A 20037-nucleotide genomic window follows, 5' to 3' on the forward strand; every position below is an offset into this window, starting at 1 on the left:
TTTTTACTGTATTTAAGGGGATCATGAGAGAGAATTTCTTCATTCAGAGTGTGGAATACTGCTATCAGTATTGGTGTATGCGGGGTCAATCTCAACCTTTAATAGATGGGAGGAGTATCGTGTGGTTGCACGTCTATGGGACTAGGCCGACTAATAGTTCAGCATGAACTAGATGGGCTGAAAGCCCAGTTTCTGTGGTAAAGTGCTCTATGACTCTCTGACTAATCGGTGGAAGGCAAAGATGCCCATTTGTATCAGGTATCAAGGATGAGTTGGGCTGATGGCACCCGTTCCTGTGTGATGAAACTCAATGACTCCATAAGAAGCCATCTTGGTCACTAGATAACGGAATGAATGTGGGAGCTGGAACCATCTTAGTTGAACTATTCTCAGCAGCTTAGTTTTCTGCCCACTACGCCATTGGTGTTTAAGGCAGCAATGAAGATCCTCCATCTCTGGCGGTGTTCAGGGCTTCCTTCATCGTGTGAGCAGCTTCCACTCAGTTTTCATTACTGTCAGTTATGCAAGTCCCGGGTGTAGACCCTCTGGAATGCCATCGCACTCGGTTGTAGAAAGACTGTTCATTGCTGTTTCCATAATCCATTTGTTTTACTAGTCAGGGTTGTTAGCCCAGCACCAAACCCTCGAACCTAGAGAACCAATGGACCTGTCTTAGTCTGGCCTCTACCCTTTGAGCTGCTTGGCATGTGCGAGCCTTCCAAGAGCCAAAGCACAAAGCCCTGACTCCAGCCAACATATCTCTCCAGATCATTGAGGCACGCAAGCCTCCGAACCACAATAAGGTGTGGTCCTCTTGGAGGATTCTCAGCAGAGAAAGTGCCAATTATACAAGGGTATAAATTTAAAGTGATGGGCTAAAGAACCAGAGGCAATATGGGGAAAAATGTTTTTTTTTACACAATGCCTGGTTTGTCTTTCAAACATTACGAAACATTTAAAGTGGAAATTATAAAACACTTCAGGGTTTTGGGGATAGAGCAATGGTGCAGCAGCTGTTGGATAACTCCTGAACAATCTAATACAGATTTAGAGGGCTGAAAAGGCATACAGGAGCAAGTTAGATCAGCTTGTTGAGTGGTGTCACAGTAACAATCTTGTACTCAAAGTCAGTAAAACCAAAGAAATGGTTGTGGATTTCAGAAAGGGTAAGACGAGGGTTCACACACCAGTCTTCATTGAGGGATGAGAAGTGGAGAGCGAGGGAGCAATTTCATGTTGCGGGGTGTCAACAACTCTGAGGGTCTGTCCTGGGCCCAACACATTCAAGGAATGACAATGGCTATATTTGATTCGGAGTTTGAGAAGATTTGCTATGTCACCAAAGACACCTGCAAATTTCTACAGATGTACAGTGGAGAGCATTCTGACTGGCTGTATCACCGTCTGGTATGTGAGGGGAGGGGCACTGCACAGGTTTGAAATGTTGCAGAAAACTGTGAACTGTGTCAGCTCCATCATGGGCACTAGCCTCCTCAGCATCCTGGACATCCTCAAGGAGCGATGCCTCAAAAAGATAGCATCCATCATTGAGGAGTCCCATCACCCAGGATATAACCATATAACCATATAACAATCACAGCACGGAAATGGGCCATCTCGGCCCTCCTAGTCCGTACCGAACTCTTAATCTCACCTAGTCCCACCTACCCGCACTCAGCCCATAACCCTACACTCCTTTCCTGTCCATATACCTATCCAATTTTACCTTAAATGACACAATTGAACTGGCCTCTACTACTTCTACAGGAAGCTCATTCCACACAGCTATCACTCTCTGAGTAAAGAAATACCCCCTCGTGTTTCCCTTAAACTTCTGCCCCCTAACTCTCAAATCATGTCCTCTCGTTTGAATCTCCCCTACTCTCAATGGAAACAGCCCATTCACGTCAACTCTATCTATCCCTCTCAAAATTTTAAATACCTGGATCAAATCCCCCCTCAGCCTTCTACGCTCCAATGAATATCCAATGATATGCCCTCTTCTCATTGTTATCATCAAGGAGGAGGTAGAGGAGACTCCAGCAATATTCCCCACATGATAATTATACATAGTCATAATGATTCCAACTTCTAAGAGCAGCCTTTCATCCTTGGTTGCCCCTAAGAGAAAAGCCTTAGTCAGCTCAACCTTTCCTCATAAATACTCTTTAATCCAGGCAGCATCCTGGTAAATCACCACCATATCCTCCCTAAACCTTCCACATCTTCCATATAATGAGATGAACAGAACGGAACACAATATTCTTAAGTGTGTTCTAACTAGAGTTTTATAGAGCTGTAACGTTACTTTGTGGCTCTTGAACTCAATCCCTGGATGAATGAAAGCCATAGGCCTTCTTGACAATCCTATCAACTTGTGCGGCAAATTTGAGGGATCTATGGACGTGGACCCCAAGATCACTAAATATCTAATTTGACATTTTTGACATCTCAGTCTGTTGCTGCTCTTAGGAGTTAGAATCATTGTGTGGCTTCCATCGGTCGTGATCGACCATGGGTACTGCACCTCTGGTGGTCACTGGGAGTGGCCTCTCCAGGGCAGTGTTGATATGGAGATCCATCTGTTGCCCATGCAGTGGGACCCCCCTCTCCATGCTGATGAGGGGTCCAAAGGAACGATGAAAGTCGATACCGTTTGGTGCCTGCAGCATCGCAGGGGTCGCCGTGCCGATGCTGGGTACAGCAGTCAGCCGCCTTGGCGACTCCAACTCCGGATTTTTCCTCAGGGTTTACTCCCACAGCCTTTCCCGTGAGCGGGTATAGCCGCAAGGCAGTGGAAGTTTGAAATCGGAGTTTTCCCTCTCCTAGGTGAGTTACCATCTGTGGTTAAGGAGCCCCGTCTGCCCAGAGGAACTGGTTTTAAGGTGTCAGTGGTCCACCTTTGCCCTTTATCCTGTCAGTGAGAACAGCTCTGCCGGGCATAAGAACTATGCCACACGTGAAGGTCAGGAGTTGGACTTGGTTGTCAGAGGCTGTTTGAGATGCACACCGTGAAGAGCATTTGTTTAGCAGTGGGAGCTCGTCCCCACTACCACCCTTCGGCTATGACTACCTTTGGAGCCTGGAATCATTATAGCTATTGTATAATTATCATGTAGGGAACATTGCTGGAGGGACGGGCTCGGTCTTTAGAGTGCTATGTGATGTCGCTATAAACTAGAAGATAAAACTCGAGAGTTCAAATTTTAAAGTGCATTTATTATCAAAGTATGTACACTTCATTCAGCCTTGAGGTTCATCTCCTTACAGGCAGCCACAAAAACAAAGAAACCCAATGGAACCCATTAAAAGAGGATAATCAAACATCCAATATGTAGAGAAAAAGTAAAAGTCAATGGGGGTGAAGTTGATTTGAATGGGAAGGGAGTGGAAGTATGAAGTAATCATCCTTCACATATTAACATCTAATGCCAAACTTCAGACACCAGTATTAACTACTAATTCAGAGTCTACTGTGGTGATAGGTGAAATATTGTTTCCGCCACTACATAGTGAAAGCAAGACTATTAAATAGTTCCCTAGTAAGGTAAGTTCTACTCTTTGCCCAAAATCTACCTCGTTATGATCTTGCACCTTATTGTTTACTTGTTCCGCACTTACTCTTACACTTTATTCTGCATTGTTGTTTTACCGTGTTCTACCTCCATGCACTGTATATGAACAGTATGCAAGACAAGCTTTTCTCTGTATTTTGGAACAAATAAAACAATTCAAATTCCAGTTCCAAGCTGCAGGACTCAGTTACTCTATAACTGACAGACCACCTGAATAAGATTGAAGCATTCTGATTAACTAGTCCCTCCTCACTGATTGACACCTTGACAAGACTGGCCATAAGATGTACTAGAGCAACACACACCAATGCTTGTCAACGCCACCTTATGGTCTCCTGACCTCCGCCCCTGTCATATGTCTCTCAATGAATGAGGTGGTGAGCGTATCATATGAAATTTCATAACAATATTTCATTAGTCCATTATGTAGACAGTCCACATGTTATATGATGGCCTCTTTCTTATGCAACCTTCTACCCCTTCCGCAGACAGCCCTTCTTCTAATTGCACTGTCCTTTCTCTTCAAAGCCTGATCTCTTTCCCAAGCCTCATTGTACTCACCCCTCATTGATCCTGTTGTTAACACTGCCTTTAGGTGTGGGTACCTGGTTGGTTGGTTCCCTGAGCCTTCCATATACTGCTGCCAGGTTTTGAGTGCTGGCTGCTCCCTCTACCAACAACCCAGCACCAAGAGGGATTAGTGGATCAGTGTTCCATTGCTTTCACAGCCCACCTGGTGTGAATCGACAGGGATGCTATCTAACTCATTGTCAACCTGTGACTTCCCACAGCTGGCCGCCTCAACCGCTCAGTACTGTCGTCAGTTCCCCTGCCATCTCTCATTGCCACCAGAAGAGCAAAGCTCATGAGCAGAGACAGATTGAGCAGAAGCAAGCTAAAAGGAGGCTGATTATTGCCCTGGTCATCTGTACCCTCTTCATGCTTGGAGAGGTGGTTGGTGAGTACTAATCTTTCCATAAATTTCACACTGGGCGTGGACCCAGTGGGCAGTGAGGAAGGCAATAATAGCTTGCAAAGGGATTTGGGCCAGCTGGAAAAATGTGCTGAAAATGGCAGATGGAATTCAATGCTGATGGGTGACATGTTGCACCACGGTAAGACAAACCAGGGTAGGACTTACACAGTGAACAGTATGCAGAGTGTGGTAGGACAGAGAGATTAGAATGGTACCCGGATGGGAGGGGTGTGGAGGGCTATGTTCCTCGTGTGCATCGATAGAACTAGGTGGAAAGATAGTTTGGCATGGATTGGAAGGACAAGAGGGCCTATTTCTGTGCTGTAGTGCCCTGTGACTCAATAACTATCTGCTGCCTTATATCAAGGTGGGTGTCTACTGACATTAGAAGGGGGGGGGGGAGATTCAAGTTATAGCACCAAATGATATATGGGCATGTACAGAAATGTGCAATTCTTGTTCGACTCCATTTCGTCAATAAAAGCTTTGATCGTTCGCAAAGCAACGAGAGAAATTGAAACACCAAGGTGCATGTGGACGGTGAGCACTGGCTGCTTGTCATTTGATCACTCGCTGCCGGAGACTGAAAGTCCTGTCACTGCGTCCGGAGAGTGTTACCCAGGTTATCTGTGTTTTGGATGTGGACCTGGACTATAGTCTTTTTATCAGTCGTTTTTTTTAGTTTTTTTTTATATTCTGTGTTTTTCACCCAATCTTTCTCATTTTTATTTGTGCAGAGGGATTTGGGGGTGATGTGCCTATTCAGTTTCATTTGTGTTATTTTTTGTGCGGGATGAGGGATTGATGTGCCTGTTCCATTTTTGTTCTTTTTTTTTGTGCGGGAAAGGGGGAATTTGGGGGTTGATGACAGTGCTGCCTTTGTTTGCTTTCTTGGTTTCATGGCTACCCAGAAAAGAACATTTTCAGGTTTGTATACTTTGATAATAAATGAACTTCTGAGCCTTTGAACTTGAGGCAAATAGAGAGCTCAAGTTCGAGTTTGTAAATCTGGCGGGAGCAAAGTATGTTGGGAATAATGAGGGTGGAACAACCTCAGGAGGGGTGTGGACAGGTGTTGGAGAAGGAGTGCTGGGGCAGTAGTGGTGCTGGTGCAGATACACCCAGCCCTGAGACATCAGGCAAATCATTTGATTCCAAACAATTTGTTACTGATGATTACAGAAAGTCTCTCTGGTTGGTGCTTCCCAGTCCCTCCCCTCTCCCTTCCCCTTTTCCCAACCATGATTCCCTTAAACCTGCCCCCTTCCCACTCTCAATTACAATAGAGACCCATATCAGAAGCAGGTTTATCATCACTCGCATAAGTCATGAAATTCATTTTTTTGCAGCAGCAGCGGTACAATGCAATACATGAATTTACTACAGTCCTGTGCAAAAGTCTTAGGCACCCTAGCTATATATATACGTGCCTAAGACCTTTGCACAGTACAGTATTTAGTCTGTCCACTCTCCTTCTCATGATGAGTTGTGATGTGATATTGAAGAGTTGAGATGTTATCTTGAAGTTGAATAAGACTTTGGTGAAGTCAGATTTGGAGTATTGTGTACAGGTCTGGTCATCTACCTGCAGGAAAAATATAAATAAGAGTGAAAGAGAATCTTTACAAGGATGTTGCTGGAACTTGAGGACCTGAGTTATAGGGAAATGTTGAATAGGTTAGGACCTTATTCCCTAGAATGTGGAAAAATGAGGGGGTATTTGATAGAAGTATACAATATTACAAAGGGTATAGATAGGGTAAATGCAAGCAGGCTTGTTCCATTGAAGCTGAGTGAGACTAGAACTAGAGGTCATGGGTCAAGAATGAAAGGAGAATATTCAAAGGCATCTTGAGGGGGAACTAGGAAGGCATTTGATAAGGTAGTCCATGCAAGGCTTATTGCGAAAGTAAGGCAGCATGGGATCCAAGGGGACATTGCTTTGTGGATCCAGAATTGGCTTGCCCACAGAAGGCAAAGAGTGGTTGTAGATGGGTCATATTCTGCATGGAGGCTGGTGACCAGTGGAGTGCCTCAGGGATCTGTTCTGGGAACTCTGCTCTTCATGATTTTTATAAATGACCTGGATGAGGAAGTGGAGGGATGGGTTAGTAAATTTGCTGATGACACAAAGGTTGGAGGTGTCGTGGATAATGTGGAGGGCTGTTAGAGCTTACAGTGGGACATTGGATAGGATGCAAAACTGGGCTGAAAAGTGGCAGATGGAGTTCAACCCAGATAAATGTAAGGTAGTTCATTTTGGTAGGTCAAATACGATGGCAGAATATAGAATTAATGGTAAGACTTTTGGTAGTGTGGAGGATCAGAGGGATCTTGGGGTCTGAGTCCATAGGACATTCGAAGCTGCTACACAAGTTGACTCTGTGGTTAAGAAGGAATACATCAATCGTGGGACTGAGATTAAGAGCCGAGAGGTAATGTTGCAGCTATAAAGGACCCTGGTCAGACCCCACTGTCAGACCCTGGTCAGTACTGTGCTCAATTCTGGTCACCTCACTACAGGAAGAACGTGGAAACCATAGAAAGGGTGGAGAGGAGATCTACAAGGATGTTGCCTGGATTGGGGAGCATGCCTTATGAGAACAGGTTGAATGAATTCAGCCTTTTCTCCTTGGAGCGACAGAAGATGAGAGGTGACCTGATAGAGGTGTACAAGATGATGAGAGGCATTGATCATGTGGATAGTCAGAGGATTTTTCCCAGTGCTAAAATGGCTAGCATGAGAGGCCATAGTTTTAAGGTGCTTGGAAGTAGATACAGAGGAGATGTCAGGGGTCAGGTTTTTACGCAGAGAGTGGTGAGTGCGTGGAATGGGCTGCTGGCGGCTGTGGTGGAGGTGGAAACGATAGGGTCTTTTAAGATAGATGTAGCTTAGAAAACTAGAGGGCTATGGGTAAGCCTAGTAATTTCTAAGGAAGGGACATGTTTGGCACAGCTTTGTGGGCCGAACGGCCTGTATTGTGTTGTAGGTTTTCTATGTTTCAATGTAACTTGTTCACTCAGAGGGTGGTGAAAGTGTGGAACGAACTGCAAGTGGAAGTAGTGGATGCAAGTTCGTTTAAGAGAAGGTTGGATAACTACATGGATGGTGGAGTATGGAGAGCTATGGTCCATGTGCAGACAGAGCGGGCATGGTAGACTAGCAGCTTGTATCTGCTAGATGGGTCATAGGGCCTGTTTCTATGCTGCAGTGTTCTATGGCAATGAAGCTTGGATTGAATTTGGATGCACAGCTGATACCCTGCTGGGTCTTGCCAACTGTGAAGCTGGACGCACTCCCTGGGCTGGGGAAGCTGCGTGACTTGATAATCAGGATATTGCCTGTGTGGAATGACCTTGTCCAGGCCAGACAGTACAGGTAGGTTTGGCAGATAGGATGTGTTACAAGTTGGGAGTGCAGTGGTTGAATTTAGAGGTGCACACATTTATGAAGGGGAAAGAAGGGAAGCTGCCCAAGAAAACATTTGTATATTGGAATAGTCTGGTCATCCTTGATGTAGGTGGGTTTCCAACAGATTTGGTCATGGGACCTGCCTTAAAGTCTTTGTTCAATACATTTTTGATCCCATGGTGCTACAAGTATGAGCTGATCACGCTCAACAAGATAAATGGAATCTGGGATGAAAATGGGATATTTCTGTTCAATCTTGATGACAGGGAAAATTCCAGAGACAGAATTAAATGTCATTTGAACAAATTAATTTAACGAAGCCAATGTGGATTTCTTTGAGCCATATTTTGCCGAACAAACTTGATCACATTGTTTGAAGAAGGTACAGTGGAGTACAATGAGAATGCAATGAAGGTACCTCCTGAAGGAGAAGTCCAAAGGAGGTTCACGAGGTTAATCCCAGGGATGAAGTGGTTAATGCATGAGGAGCATTTCACAGCTCCAGTCCTGTTCTCACTGGAATTTAGACTTTTTTTTTAGCGTGTCACACCAGATAGTCAGCCATTCTTGTCTGGCACGTGGTGTCAGGATTGGTCTCCTTTCGGATTAACTGGGTCACGATAATGAATGTTCCTGACTCGACCCTAGTATTTTTTACGTGGCTGAGTGGCTAGCTCGACGCTCAACCCAGCACGGATGGAAAGTGTGCTCGGGGTTGGCCCGACCTGGATTCGAACTTGGGAGCCTTCGCTCTGGAGTCCGGCACTGATCCCATTGCGCCATCATCCGGTCATGAAGTATAAAGGGGAATCTCATTGAAACTTACCCAATAATGAAAGGCCTTGATGAAGTGGATGTAGGGAGGATATTTCCTATAGTGGGGGGTGGGGTGGGAATCTAGGGCCAGAGGGCTCAACCTCAGAATAGAACAGGGTTCCCAAATCAGGGTCCATGGACCCCTCAGTTAATGGAAAAGGTCCTTGGTATAAAAAAGGTTGGGAACCTGTGAAATAGGACATCCCTTTAGAACAGAGATAAAGAGGAATTCCTTTAGCCAGAGGGTGGTGAATCTGTGGAACTTGTTAGCACAGATGGCTGTGGAGGCAAGGTCATTGAGTAAATTTAAAGGGGAGGTTGATAGATTCTTGATTAATAAGGGAGTCAAAGGTTATGGGGAGAAGGCAGAAGAAAGAGGTTGAGAGGAACAATAGATCAGCCATGATGGAATTTGCAAAGCAGAAGGGTCTAATTATGCTTCTATGTCTAATGTCATTTGAAAAGATGTCACATAATAGACTTGGCATCAAGCTTGAGGGCCATGGAATAAAGAGACAGAGAGTTGTCCAAGTAACAGGAATGGTGACCACTGCCTAAACATTTCACCTTTCACCCCAGAGCTTTGCTGGACTGAACGGTAGGTACAGAGGGGGTGGCAAATGGGGAGCTGGTTCTAACAGGCTAATAATATGGAGAATTCATTTGGAGATGGGCGCAATTTCCAAATTTGCAGGTGATGCAAAACTTAGAGGTGTAGTAAGCTGTGAGGAGCACCGTAATAACCTTAAAGGAAATATAGACAGATAGGGGAATGGGCAGGTAGAGGGCACATGAAATTTTAATGATGAGGAATGTGATGTATTATATTTTGATAGAAAGGATGAATCATGGTGATGTAAACCAAGGTGTAAATCATAGATGTTAACATGTAAACATCAAAGAATGAGGATTTCCTTCCTCCATCATTGATGCTGCCCTTACCCACATCTCCTCCACTTCCCCAACATCCTCATTCACCACATCGTTCCACCACCTTCACAGTGATGGAGTTTCCCTTGTCCTTACCTACCACCCCATGAGCCTCCGCATCCAACACGTCATTCTCCGTAACTTCCACCACTTTCAAAAGGATCCTACCACCAAACGTGTCTTTACTTACTCCCCAGCTCCACTTTCCACAATGATTGGTCCCTCCATGATTCCCTTGTCTGTTCATCCCTCCCCTCCGGGCACTTATCCCTGCAAGCAGCCTATTTCCTACTTTTGCCCATTCACCTCCTCCCTCACCTCTACTCAGGGCCTCAAACAGTCCTTCCAGGTGAGACAGCGCTTTGCCTGTGAATCTACTGGGATCATCTATTGTGTCTGTGTCAATGCTCCCCATGTGGTCTTCTCTACATTGGGGAGACCTGTCATAAATTTGGGGACTGCTTCGTAGAGCACCTCAGCTCCATCTGCTAAAAGCAGAACTTGCCAGTGGCCAAAGATTTCTATTCCCATTCCCATTCCAACATGTCAGTCCCTTTGTGCCGTGATGAGGCCACCCTCAATGTGGAGGAGCAACACCTTATGAACACCTTAGATAACACAGGCAGGGATGACGGCAGAAAAGCAATGGCTGGAATTTCTGGAAGCAGTTTGGAAGGAACTGGATATACACATCCCAATGAAGAGGAAGTATTCTAAAGGGAGGATAACACAACCATGGATAACAAGAGAAGTCAATGCCAACATAAAAGCCAAAGAGAAGGTGTATAATAGAAAAAAAATTAGTGGCAAGTTAGAGGGTCTGGAAAAACCAACAGGAGGCAACTAAAAAAATTTCATTAAGAAGGTAAAGATGGAATACAAAAGTAAGCTAGCCAATAATATTAAAGAGGATACCAAAAGTTTCTTCAGATACATAAAGTGTAACAGAGAGGCAAGAGTTGATATTGGACCACTAGAGAACAATGCTGGAGAGGGAGTAATGGGGGACGAGGAAATGATGGAAGAACTGATTAAGTATTTTGCATCAGTATTCTCTGTAGAAGATGTTAGCTGAATGGTGGAAGCTTCAGGTGTCAGGGGAAATGAAGTGTGTGAAGTTACTTTTACTAGGGAGAAAGTTCTTGGGAAAATGAAAGGTCTGAAGGTTGATAAGTCAGTTGGACCAGATGGTGTATGCCAGGGTTCTGAAAGAGGAGGCTGAAGAGATCGTGGAGGCACCAGTAATGACAAGAATTAGTAATTACTAAAAGTTGAGTTCACTCAACCTATTCTCACAAGGCATGCTCCCCAATCTAGGCAATATCCTTGTAAATCTCCTCTGCACCCTTCCTATGGTTTCGACATCCTTCCTGTAGTGAGGCGACCAGAACTGAGCACAGTACTCCAAGTGGGGTCTGACCAGGGTCCTTTATAGCTGCAACATTATCTCCCGGCTCTTAAACTCAATCCCACGATTGATGAAGGCCAATGCACTGTATGCTTTCTTAACCACAGAGTCAACCTGAGCAGCAGCTTTGAGTGTCCTATGGACTCGGACCCCAAGATCCCTCTGATCTTCCACACATCATATTTGACCTACCAAAATCAACCACTTCACACTTATCTGGGTTGAACTCCATCTGCCACTTCTCAGCCCAGTTTTGCATCCTATCAATGTCGCACTGTAACCTCTGACAGCCCTCCACACTATCCACAACACCTCCAACCTTTGTGTCATCAGCAACCCATCCTTCCACTTCCTCATCCAGATCATTTATAAAAATCACGGGATATGAAAGAAAGGATGTAATGTTGAGACTTTATAAAGCACTGGTGAGACGTTACTTGGAGCATTATGAACATTATGAGCAAGTTTGGACCCCTTATCTTATAATGGATGTGCTGAAACTGGGGAGGTTTCAAAGGAGGTTCACAAAAATGATTCCAGGATTGAATGGCTTGTTGTATGAAGAGCGTTTGATGGCTTTGGGCCTGTATTCAGAAGAATGAAGGGTGACCTTTTTGAAACCTATCGAATGGTGAAAGGCCTTGATAGAGTGGCTGAGGAGAGGATGTTTCCTATGGTGGGAAAGTTTAAGACCAAGGACACAGCCTCAGAATAGAGGGGTGTCCTTTTGCAACAGTGATGAGGAGAAATTTCTTTAACCAGTGAGTCGTGAAACAGGGAAATTCATTGCCACAGGCAGCTGTGGAGGCCAAATCTTTATGTATATGTAAGGCAGAGGTTGATAGATTCTTGACCGGTCAGGGCATGAAGAGATATGGGGGGGAAGGCCAGAGACTGGGGCTGGGAGGAAATATGTATCAGCCATGATGGAATGGTGGAGCAGATTCGATGGGCCAAATGGCCTAATTCTGCTCCTCTCGTTTATGGTCTTAATTATATTGCATCCAGGTAGCCTCCACCTGATGGCAAGGATATTGATTTTTTATTCTGGTAAAAAAAAGATTCCCTCCCCCCTCCCCTTCTTCTACTCTCCACTTTGGCCTCATACCTTTTCTCACCTACCTATCACTTCCTCCCTAGGTCCGCTCCTCCTTCCCTTTCTCTCATGGTCCACTCTCCTCTCCTATCAGATTCCTTCTTCTCCAGCCCTTTATCTTTCCTACGCACCTGGCATCACCTAGATCAGGGGTCAGCAACCTTTACCACTGAAAGAGCCACTTGGACCCGTTTCCCACAGAAAAGAAAACACTGGGAGCCGCAAAACCCGTTTGACATTTAAAATGAAATAACACTGCATACAACGTTTTGTTTTGCCTTTATGCTATGTATAAACAAACTATAATGTGTTGCATTTATGAAATTGATGAACTCCTGCAGAGAAAACGAAATTACATTTCTGCATGCAACAAAAACATTTTGACCTCCGAAAAAAAGACGTTGGGTTGAAGGTTACTTTTAAGTAAAATACTCAATGTCTATTTGAGTCCTTCTTGTATTTATGAAAAACGCCAAACTTAAATTTGCCGCCAGCAGCAAACCAAAAATAACGTCAGCCAGCTGTCAACCTGAAAAATAAAAGGACTATTTCACTGAACAATGAAAACATATAAATATACGCAAAATAATAGGCAATTAAAATATTTATCATCCTTGTTCAGGTTGACTCACACCTGACAATGCAGTCGTATTCAGTAGGGATGGATCGATGCTTAGGGGAGTGACCGGGAAGGATAATGTGTTTTTTTCCTCTCTGAACTCACAGAAGCGTTTCCCAAATGATGTTTGCATTGCGATGATTGCAGAATGTAAATACTCCGAATTTATCAAGTCGTGACCTTGTTTGAACTCTCTCAAATTGGGGAAGTGAGACAATGTGCCTTTCTGTAAATCTCTGGCAAGCACTGTCAACTTGCGCTCGAATGCCAAAACATCCTCCAACATGTGCAGGGCTGTACGTCCTTACCCCGTTGAAGAGCTGTGTTCAGCGTGTTCAGGTGCGCTGTCATGTCTACCATGAAGTGTAGCTTTTCCAGCCACTCTGGCTGTTCCAGCTCAGGAAAGGTGAGCCCTTTGCTGCCCAGGAAAGTTTTCACTTCTTCCAGACACGCGACAAAGCGTTTCAGCACCTCCCCTCTGGACAGCCAGCGATAAAAACACGTTGTAGCGGTGTGCTACACGCAGTCAGTAAACTGCAGTCAAAGATAGCTTTATTCGAACTAAACAGCCTTGCTTTTAAGCCTCCCTCAACCCGCCCCCCCATGGGCGCGGATGCTGCAAAAGACACGTACTCACAAACCCCCGTAGGCTATCTCCCTTAGCCTGAACGCTGGCTAATTGTGAGCCGGTTCGGATGTGTCAGGAAATGGGTCGCCACAACGTCTTATTTAGATTGTACAAGATCACCAGAATCTTCAAATTTAGATTTACATTTCAAAAACTAACAAACCAACATAAAATACATTTTAATTAAATACTGACCATGTAGCGGTGTGCTACACGCAGCGCTAAAATTACGACACAGAGTCAGTAACTGCAGTCGAAGGAAAAAACTTTATTCGAAATCTTCAGCCTCACTTTTAAGCCTCCCTCAACCTGCCCCCATGGCGCAGAGGCTCCAAAGCTCTGTGCTCACAAACCCCCGTAGGCTATCTAATTGTGAGTCGGTTCGGATGTGCCAGGAAAAGGGTCGCCACAACCAATTATTTCTCAAAGCAACAGGGAGCCGCAGCACAGACGTAAAAGAGCCACATGTGGCTCCGGAGCCGCGGGTTGCCGACCCCCGACCTAGATCCTTCTAGCTATCCTCCTTCCCCCCACCTTTGTTTTCTGGCATCATCCCCCTTCCTTTCCAGCCCTGAAGAAGTGCCTCAGCCTGGAACATTGGGACTGTTTTTTTCATTTCCATAGATGCTGCCTGAACTGCTGAGTTCCTCCAGCATTTTGTATGTTTTGAAATGTAAACCACGGGAACCGTTCTAAATGGGATACAGAGAGATGTGGGGTATGTGTTGAAGGAGTCAGGGTGGGTTGAGAAAGTGATTAAGCTGCACATGGGATCTAGTGATTTACAGAGAGAGACATAGTACAAGAGCAGGTAAATCATAATGGAGCTCCATAAAACACCAGCTTGATTACGCCCGGAATATTGGGTACTGAGCTCTAGCAAAGAGGTAACAGTTCAGGCAAGGATGCAGAAGAAATTCACCAAAATGATTCCAGGAATAAAGGAGTTTAGATTTCTGGAGGGTTTTTAGCAGGATTTGAGGAACACAACTTCAGACTTTCCAGTGTTTGGTTGTAGAAAAGCCTGTTCACTCAGGTACACACACAAAATGCTGGAGGAACTCAGCAGGTGAAGCAGTGTCTATGGAAATTAATAAACAGTTGATGCTTTGGTTCGAGACCCTGATGAAAGGTCTCTGCCCGAAATGTTGACAGTTTATTCATTCCTATAGATGTTATTTATTCAATTCTGACCTGCTGGGTTTCTCCAGCATCTTGTGCGTGTCGGTCTATGTTTCCAACATCTGTAGTATCTCTTGTGTTTAGGTATCAGGGAAATGGTTTTAGAATTCCAGACAGTGGAAAGATGGAGATTGGTCATGGTGAGTTCAATCATATATCAACTCTGATTCACGTGACGGGTTCAATAGGTTGGGACTTTATACCCTGGAGTGCAGGAGAATGAGGAGATATCTTATAGAGGTATAGAAAGTTATGGGAGGTGTTGATTGGGCGACATTTTCACCACAGTTTGGGTGAGATTAGAACTAGAGGTCATAGTTTATGGGTGAAATATTTAAGGGGAATCTAAAAGAGTACCTCTTTATTCAGAGGGTGGAGAAAGCGTGGAATGAGCTGCCGGTGGAGATGGTAGGTGCTGGTGCAATTGTAACATTTAAAGAAATTTATATACAATACTGCCCAAGTCTTAGACACATATATGTATGTAGCTAGGGTGCCCGAGAGACTTTTGCATAATACTGTAGTAATTTTGTATATTTCACTGCTCTGCTGCCACAAAAAAAGCAATACTTCATGGCATATATGAGTGGTGATTCCGAAATGGGTCTCTGTTGTGGACTGAAAGTGGGAAGGGGGCAGGAAGAGGGGAATCATGTTTGGGAAGAGGAAGGGAGAGGGGAGGGAACAGGAAGCACCAGAGAGACATTCTGTAATGATCAATAAACCAGTTGTTTGGAATCAAATGACCTTGCTTGCTGTCTCAGGTGGGTGTGTCTGCACCCACACCACCCCCTGCCCCGGCCCCTGGAACTCTTTCTCTGCCACCCATTCCACATCCCTCCTGCAGTGCTTCACCCTCGCCACTTCCAACATCCTCTGCTCCCTCCAGATTTACAAACTCGCTGTCTGCTCCATGTTGACTAATACAAAAGTCTTAGGCACCCTAGCTATATATATATATATATACCTAAACCTTTTGTGTAGTTATGTAAATACATGAATAGGAGGAGGAGTTTGTAGGGCTATGGTCCAGGTGCAGGTAGATAGGACCAGGCAGAAAAATTGGGTAAGCACAGATTAGATGAGCCGAAGAGCCTGCCTTTGTGCTGGAGTGCTTTATGACTCAATGATGCTCCTGATGTGGTATGGCCATGTCTCTTCCTATTGCTGTAGTCTATTCTCTCTCACACAATGTTCTTTTCCACCTGGTATTCATCAACTCTTTTGAATTGCTTCAGATCAGGTAGCTGTGTTTGGCCTTTCCTCCCCTCAGCTACTCTGTAAAATGTATCACTTTGACTAACCTATTGGTGATCTCCCTGTGAAATTTTGTTTAAGTTTCATTTACAAGTGTTCCTGTGAAACTATTTTGAATGTTTCTCTTCACTTCAGGTGTTAAAGATGTAAGTGTGAACAAAATAATGTACCATAATTGCTGGCCATTGGTGTAATAGCATCAGCCCTGGACTTCAAGGTGAATGGTCCTGAGTTCGAATCCAGCCAGCTCCTTGCACGCTTTCCATCTATGCTGGATTGAGTGTTGAGCCAGCAACTCAGCCTTGTTTAAAAAAAAAGACAAAATGCTAAAGAAAGGTACCCGCCTGATGCACCACAAGGAGCAGAAAGGAATGGCAATGTAATATATAGAATATAGAACAGAGAAAACTCTAGCACAGTGCTTTTAAACTACCCTACTTGTTTACTGCCTGTTACACCACAGGCATTTAGGGCAGCAATGAAGGTCCTCCATCCCTGTCTGTATCGAAGGTTTCTTCATTGCTGTTTCCATAACAATTGTTTTTTACCCAGTTAGCCCTGAGCTGAACCCCTGAACCTGGAGGACCGGTGGACCACTCTTAGTTTGGCCTCTACCTTTTGACCTGTTTCTTATGGGTGACCCTACCAAGAGCAAAAGCACAGGGCCCTGACTCCAGCCAACATAGCTCTCTGGCTCATTGGGACACACAAGCCTCCAAACCCTCCGACAAGGTTGTGGTCCTCTTGGAGGTAATCTACCAAGATAGGCACATGGATGATAGAAAAATGGAGAGTTATGTAGGAGGGAAGGGTTGGATTGTTCTAAGTGTTTCTTAAATGCTCCCAACATATCATCACCCCTGGGAGGCCTTTCTATGCATTCGCCACTTTCTAAATCCACTCCTCTGACATTCCCCCTATACTTTCCTCCAATCACCTTAACATTATGCCCCTACATATTAGCCATTTCTGCCCTGGGACAGTCTCTGTCAACTGGATCTCTGCCTCTTATCATCTCGTACAATTCTCTCAGGTCACATCTCATCCTCTTTCACTCTGAAGAGAAAAGCCCTAGCTTGCTCAACCAAGCCTCATGAGATATGCTCTCCAATCTAGACGGCATCCTCGTAAATCTCCTCTGCACCCTCTCTAAATCTTCCACATCCTTCCTATAATAAGGCAGTCAGAATTCAACACAATATTGTAAGTGTGTTCGAACCGGGGTTTTATAGACCTACAACATTACCTTGAGGATCTTGAACTCATTCCTCCAGCTAATGAAGACCAACATGCCATATACCTTCTTAACCATCCTATCAACTTGTATAACAGCTTCAAGAGATCTATGGATTTGGACCCTGTGGTGAACTACATATACCTGTCTGGACACGCCCCTCTGTTGACTGCTCCTGTGGCTCCTCCCACTGACCCCTGTATAAAGGCTGTTGGAGGCACTGCTCCTCCCTCAGTCTCCAGGATGTTGTGTGGTGGTCTCTTGCAGCTAATAAAGGCCTATTGTTCACCTCCCATCTCTGAGAATTATTGATGGTGCATCAGACCCCAAAATCCCTCTGCTCCTCCACACTGCTAAGAGCCTTGGCATTAACCCTGTATTCTGCCTTCAAATTTGACCTTCCAAACTGAATCACATCACGCTTCTCCTGATTGAACTCCATCTGCCTCTTCACAGCCCAGTTCTATATCCAATCAGTGTCCCGTTGTAATCTATGATGACCTTCTACACTGTCGACAGCTCCACCGACTTTTGCATCAAATGCAAACTTACAAACCCACGCTTCCACTTTCTCATTCAACTAATTTATAAAAATCACAAAGAGCAGGGGTCCCAGAACAGAACAGATCTCAGAGGAACATTACTGGAAGCTACAAGTAAGTTAAGTTTGGTCTTTACCTGATGGTGATGATTTTTGTTGAGTCCGCGTGGGACATAACATGGTCTGACAAACCTTTCTCTCCCTTTTGCTCTCAAAGGTGGATATCTGGCAGGGAGCTTGGCTGTCATGAGTGATGCGGCACATCTTCTAGCGGACATCACGAGTTTTCTGATTAACCTGTGCTCATTATGGTTATCCTCAAGACCGGCCACCAAGAGATTAAATTTTGGATGGTACAGAGCAGGTAGGAGTTTCAGAATTAAATGCAGTTTTCCCTATGCTTCAAGTGAAGCATCAGCAAAATTAAAAACAAAGATTACTTCTGTTTTGAAATTTTTCAAAAATAAATGAAATGGAATGATTTTTATTTATTGACATACAGTGTGGAATATGCCCATCTGCACCTGCGAGCTAATCCACCCGATTTAACCCTAGCCTATTCACTGGACAATTTACAACGACCAATTAACCTACCAGCCGGTGTGTCTTTGGGCTGTGGGAGAAAACCGGAGCACCCAGAGAAAACTCACAGGGAGGACGTACAAACTCCTTACAGGGCAGCAGTGGGAATCGAACCCAGGTCACTTGCACCGTAAAGGGTTGTGCTAACCACTGCGCGACCATGCCATCCTGATATGTTGATTTAAGGATGTTGAAGATTATGAGGAGAAGGCAGGAAGAATGTTGTTGAGAGGGATAATAAACTGGTCATGATGCAGTGGCGAGGAGAAGACTCAATGGGCTGAATGGCCTAATTATGATCCTACGACATATGGTCTTATTGTGTCCATGTGAGCTAAAACTGTGAAGCAAAAATATATCCAGAGTATTTATTTTTTAGTGTGACAAACAGTATTAGCTTAACCGCAAGTTATACAGCCTGATCTTCCTTATTTTTACTTCATAAAAGCATGTGTTATACAGTACTGTGCAAGAGTCTTGAGCACATGTATCTAGTTAGGGTGCCAAAGACTTTTGCACAGTACTGTAGTAACTCTAAGTGTTGTGCTGTACTGCTGCCGCAAGAAAAGCATGATACTGTATATGTGGGTGATGATAAATCTGATTCTGATATGGGTCTCTATTGTGGACTGAGTGTGGGAATGGGGCAGGGAGAGAGGGATCATGGATGGCAAAGAGTAAGGAAGAAGGGAGGGAGCAGGATGCACCAGAGAGACATTCTGCAATGATCAATAAACCAATTGTTGCAATCAAATATCCTTGCCTGGTGTCTCAGGGCTGGCTGTGTCTGCACCGATGTCAACCACCGCTCCTGGCGCTCCTTCTGGGCCATTTGTCCCACACTCCTCCCATGGCACTCCACCCTCACCTTTCCTAACATACTTTGCTCCCTCCACACTTACATATTTGCTTCCACTGCATGTTGACAAATACGAGGTGTGACTGATAAGTTTGTGGCCTATGGTAGAAGGAGATGAGTTATACAGCTCCCGTTAAATCCACATGCAGTTCAACTCTTTGAGTGATTATGCAGAAAGTTTGAAGTTAATAACTTATCAGGGGTGATTGATAAGTTCGTGACCTAAGGTAGAGGGAGATGAGTTATAAACCAAACTTTCTGCATAATCACTCAAAGAGTTATCCTGCATGTGCATGTAATGAGAGCTGTATAACTCATCTCCTTCTACCACAGGCCGCAAACTTATCAATCACCCCTGCTGTGGACACCTGGAGGTCCAAGATCCGTAGGCTCCATGACCGCTGGACTAAGTGTGTAAATGTAGGAGGGGACTGTGTTGAAAAATAAACATGCTAGGTTTTCTAAAATTGATTCCTTCTACCTTAAGCCACGAGCTTATCAACTACCCCTCGTATAGTACTGTGTAAACGTCTTAAGCACCCTAGCTAGATATACCTAAGTCTTTTGCACTGTACTGTATATCCAGGAATTTGCAAAGATCATTTGTCTCTGGTTTGCCATGAAGTGCGGCGCGTGGTCAATTTTTTATCCTTTAATGTTTAGACATTTCTCTCCCTCTTATAGGTTTGTGCTGTTCATTGTATAATAAAAGAAAGGACCGTGTAGTTCAGGCATGGGCAAACTACGGCCCGGGGGCCATATGCTTTTTAATCCGGCCCGCAGAACTTGATGAAATTATATTAATAAACCTTGTTAACGTTTTTTCCCCGCAATTCTGGCGTTTTCCCAATAGATGATGCACTCTATATACATTGACCTTTGTTGAGGTGCAGCGTATTACTCCACATTTGCGCTTTACTCT

General features: G+C 44.5%; 1 protein-coding gene across 2 annotated transcripts in view; it reads left to right on the forward strand.

Moving 5' to 3' along the window:
- LOC132401833 (proton-coupled zinc antiporter SLC30A2-like) overlaps nt 1–20037 on the forward strand; it is a 56267-nt gene that overhangs the window by 13940 nt on the left and 22290 nt on the right. For both annotated transcript variants that reach the window (XM_059984092.1, XM_059984102.1), the window contains exons 2-3: nt 4367–4533; nt 17892–18038. In XM_059984092.1, coding sequence (XP_059840075.1) covers nt 4367–4533; nt 17892–18038 — 314 coding nt within the window. The remainder of the gene's footprint in view (nt 1–4366; nt 4534–17891; nt 18039–20037) is intronic.

This window comes from Hypanus sabinus, chromosome 1, assembly GCF_030144855.1.
Source record: "Hypanus sabinus isolate sHypSab1 chromosome 1, sHypSab1.hap1, whole genome shotgun sequence".
Classification (NCBI taxonomy): Eukaryota; Metazoa; Chordata; class Chondrichthyes; order Myliobatiformes; family Dasyatidae; genus Hypanus; species Hypanus sabinus.